This window comes from Triticum dicoccoides, chromosome 1A (genome assembly GCF_002162155.2).
Source record: "Triticum dicoccoides isolate Atlit2015 ecotype Zavitan chromosome 1A, WEW_v2.0, whole genome shotgun sequence".
NCBI classification, from domain to species: Eukaryota; Viridiplantae; Streptophyta; class Magnoliopsida; order Poales; family Poaceae; genus Triticum; species Triticum dicoccoides.
This window is the reverse complement of record NC_041380.1, coordinates 23,973,617-23,978,234: the sequence shown is the minus strand read 5'-3', so window position 1 is coordinate 23,978,234 and position 4,618 is coordinate 23,973,617. Positions and strand designations below refer to the sequence as shown.

The 4,618-nt window shown below is 45.1% G+C and overlaps 1 protein-coding gene across 1 annotated transcript; it reads left to right on the top strand.

Moving 5' to 3' along the window:
• Nucleotides 1–62: 62 nt before the first annotated feature.
• Nucleotides 63–920, top strand: LOC119353095. Its single transcript, XM_037619713.1, has one exon. The coding sequence runs from the start codon at nucleotides 150–152 to the stop codon at nucleotides 267–269; it is 120 nt and encodes a 39-aa protein (XP_037475610.1). The 5' UTR covers nucleotides 63–149; the 3' UTR covers nucleotides 270–920.
• Nucleotides 921–4,618: the final 3,698 nt, after the last annotated feature.

Here is a 4,618-nt window from a genome sequence, read left to right as displayed (position 1 = left end):
TGATACATGTCTATATAAGGCCCAGTATCTTTCACTTTCATTCCAACAATTAGGGTCCTTGCACCAGTTAAGCTTTTGTGTAAAAGGAACACCACACAAACCTTAGACAAAGCCCCTTTTTTGGTACATCAACTACCAAGTATTGAGCCATGAAGGTTGGGAGCCAGATGAAGCAGATGGGGAAGCTGAACAAGGCGCTCAAGGAGAAGAGGGCCAAGCTCTACATCATCCACCGCTGCGTCGTCATGCTCCTCCGCTGGAGTGATTGATCCATCCGTCGATCTGTTCGCCGCAGATCGATCGGTGATCAATCGTTTGTTTCAGCCGATCAGTCCCTTCTGTTTTGGATCTTTTTTTGCCCTGCCGATGATGCATTCGGCAGGGTTGCAGATTCCAGCGGCATGGCCGATATGTAGTGCATGCATGGATGTTATTCATTCATGATGCATGCATTGCGCTGCCTATGTTCGCATTTTAGGAGGGATTGATCGGTTGATGGGTTGAGATTTTCATTTCCATTTGTTTTTTCACTTGCTTCTCTGGAGGCAGGGGTGTGAGGAGAGGACGCCGGACCACTCAGCTACAAAGGTTGATGTGCTTCCTTTCTCTTCCACAAATGGAAAAGGTTGATATAGATACCAGTTCATTTCGTTGCTGGGACTCCAGTTCAATTGGCTACAAATGCTGGCGATGCTGATCACACGCATGATTCTGAAGAAGATCGAAGATAAGAAGAAGATTAAATAAGACGCTGATCTCATGGATTATTCTGCTGGGATGTTGCTTTTCGTTCTGATCCTTGTATTGTAATGTTGCTGTCCAGGACATGGTTTCTGTTCTTGTGGTTGTAGTGTAGCTGGTTTACCCCAGCATGAAGATTTTATCTTTCGGTTAAATAAAAATAAAAGCTGGGCTGTGAAGCCTATTTTTACTTCTAAGAAACATTGATTTCTGAAGTGCCTGCAAGAAGATTATCTCACACGATTTTGACTTTCGCCCATTGTATTAAATAACGCGCTATGCCTCTTAGCGGCGGACCTCTTCTAAATGTTATAGCACGTTATTTAAAATGTTTATTCATGTGTTTGACAAAAAAGATTTCCCCCGCTTTATATTGTATAAAACAACTACTGCATTACAAATTGAACAAGCCAAAACAAAACAAAAGAGAGAAATGGCAAAGATACATGATACCAAAGGAGCCACTAACAAGCACCGAATGCACCAAGTGCAAGCTTCAGCATTGTGGCCCTCGGCGAACAAGAGCCAGCACACGACGCAACGGAGACAAGGTAATGGCCCACTGCAGGAGGATTGCCACGCTCCGTCAACTCCCAAGAGGCCAGCCATTGTCAGTCCGCCATCCGCCTCTGCCTCCGAAGAAGCCCCCCTGCCCTCTATTCCTGGATCGGAGGACACTACGTTGTCGACAGGTAGAGTCGCTCACCACCGAGCTCGCATGGACGGGACCAACGGGTGGCTGGGGAGAGGACGACAACTCGACAAGAACGGCTACCGCACCATGCAACTGCACACCCCAACATCGCCACCGCCGCGTGTAGGCATCAAGTTCAATCCCATGTAGCCGAGCGGGAACAATACTTGAGATAACCGGCGGACCACAACCCACGTCGGAGCTTCCACCACCAGTCTGCCTTCCCAAGATGGTGTCTTCAAGAAGAAAATGACACCGGCGCATTGTCACCACTCAATCCGGAGACTTTGGGCTTTCACGCGGGACGGGAAGGAGAGGGTGAGGGCAGGATCGCGATGCCACCATCAAGAAGGTGAACGACGTCAAAGCACCGCCGGTGTCGTGATCATAGCAACCGGCCAAGGGTTTCCCCCAATCCATCCCTACCAGACCCTTAGCCCCACAAACTGCCAAATTCGGTGAACAGACGACGTCGGCAGTGCCAGCTAGCGAGGCAGGAAAAAGCTCCAGGGAAGGCCTCCGTCTTCAGATCCGCTACAAGGACGAACTAGGACACCCTGGGAGGCAGTCGACACCCATTGTCGGCCCACCGCGCACACGACCAGGCGCGACGCCCCACCGCATCAGCATCAACCATGCACCAAAGGGGGGCCGATGAGCTCCACGACTGTGGCTGCCACCACAGGTCCTGGCGCAACGCGCGTAGAAGACCACAGAGCCTGCTATTTCTTGAGCCTGCGTCGATTTTTTCCTTTAAGAGGAATGGGTGATGCAGCAAAGTAGAAATAAGTATTTTCTCTTAGTTGAGAACCAAGGTATCAATCTGTAAGAGGAACAGACAAGTCATGAATGATTGCACCTACACAAACAAACAAATACTTGCACCCAACACGATAAAGAGGTTGTCAATCCCTTCACGGTTACTTGTAAGGATGAGATCTGATAGTGATAGATATAAAAGATAAGTAAAAGTGCAAAATAAAATAGAAGTAAATAAATTGCAGCAAGGTATTTTTGTGTTTTTTATTTTATAGATATAAAAATAATATGATAAAAATAGACTTGGGGGCCATAGTTTTCACTAGAGGCTTCTCTCATGAAGGAAAGCATACATGAGTAAACAAATTACTGTTGAGTAATTGATAGAAAACTGCATAGTTATGACGATATCTAAGGCAATGATCATGAATATAGGCATCACGTCCATGACAAGTAGAACCACTCCTGCCGGCATCTACTACTATTACTCCGCACATCGATCGTTATCCAACATGCATCTAATGTATTAAGTTAACAAGAATGGAGTAACGCCTTAAGCAAGATAACATGATGTAGAGGGATAGATCCAAACAATATGAACATACCCTATCTTTTTATCCTTAATGGCAACAATACAAATACGTGTCATGTCCCTTTCTGTCACTGGGAATAAGCACGGTAGGATTCAACCCATCACAAAGCACCTCTCTCATTGCAAGAAAAATCAATCTAGTTGGCCAAACCAAATCAATAGATCAGAGAGAAATACAAAGCTATCTTAGTCATGCATAAAAATGTTTAGAGAAGACTCAAATAATATTCATAGATAATCTGATCATAAACCCACAATTCATCGGATCTCAACAAACACATCGCTAAAGAAGATTACATCGAATAGATCTCCAAAAACATCGAGGAGAATATTGTACTGAAGATCAAAGAGAGAGAAGAAGCCATCTAGCTACTAGCCATGGACCCGTAGGTCTGTGGTAAACTACTCACACATCATCGAAAGGGTAGCAAGGTTGGTGTAGAAGCCCTCCATGGTCGAATCAATCTCCGGTAGAGTACCGAAAAGGCTTCCAGATGGGATCTCGTGGTTCTAGAACTTGCGGCGCCGGAAAAGTATTTTTGGTGCGCCCTCTGATCTACGGGGAATATTTGGGAATTTATAGAAGAAGAATTAGGGTTAGAGGAGCCACTAGGGGCCCACAAGATCAGGGGTCGTCCCCCTAGGGTGTGCCCTATGAGCTTGTCAATGACTTGTGTTTCTTCTGGCCTCCTTCCGAAGCTTCCAGACTGTCTTGTGGTCCAAGAAAAATCATCAAAAAGTTTTGTTCTGTTTGGACTCCGTTTGGTATTGATTTTCTATAAAGACAAAAATAAGGAAAAAACAACAACTAGCACTGGTTAATAGGTTAGTCTGAAAAAATGATATAAAATAGTATAATAATGCATATAAAACATCCAAGATGGATATTGTAATAGCATGGAGCAATAAAAGATTATAGATACGTTGGAGACGTATCAGAGCCCATCACGTTACCGCCAAGCAATGACCCTGACACCGTTGCGCCCTCTGCCCGCGCCGCTCCACTGCCCGACCACATCGACCCGCATCGGCCACCATCGAGAGAGGGAAGAAAGACCCCTCCCCCCCGCCCCGCCACCGCCGCCGACCGGGCTTCGCCCGTCAGAGCGAGCCGGCAACGGCGAGGGGAGAAGCAGGGAGTAGGAAGGCCCTAAGGCCGGCGGCTAGGGTTTCCCCTATTCATGTGTTTCGTCTAAAAGTCCCTTAGCGTGGTACCTCTTCTAAACGCTATAGCATGCTATAGTGGAGCTATAGCGCGCTATTTAAAAGTTAAAACCATTCGGCCTCTAGCCAATAGTCGCTAATACTCATAGTATCGGAGGCAGCTTTAAAAATGTCTCGGATAAATTCCACCACAAGCGGTTTTGATGGTAAATTGTCTCAGATAATTTCTATATTTCTAAATATCTACTGTCAACATATGCAACAATGTTTATAGTAAAATCTAAAAACTTGTATTGAGCAAACAAAATAAATAACAAATTTTGTTTGTTGATTAACTCGTTGCCGTGGATTTTGTCAATGAATCTATACCTAAAAATAAAGGGGCTATTGCATCTGGCGCTACGTCACCGAAATTGCTCCAAAGTTACAAAATATTACCCATCGATGCTATCTATAAGTGATAAAAAATGTTTCACACAGGTGAATCCCGCCTGGGCCAGCCCATGCAATAGTAACCTTCTATATTACGCTCTATGTGCTGGGAGAAGAGACAACGCGCCTGTTTGGACCGGCCCGTATGCGGGCAACCTGTTTCTTAAATTTCATTTTTTTTTCATTTTCCTTTTCCTTCTTTGTTTTTTGAATTTTTCTACTTTAAATCATTTGTA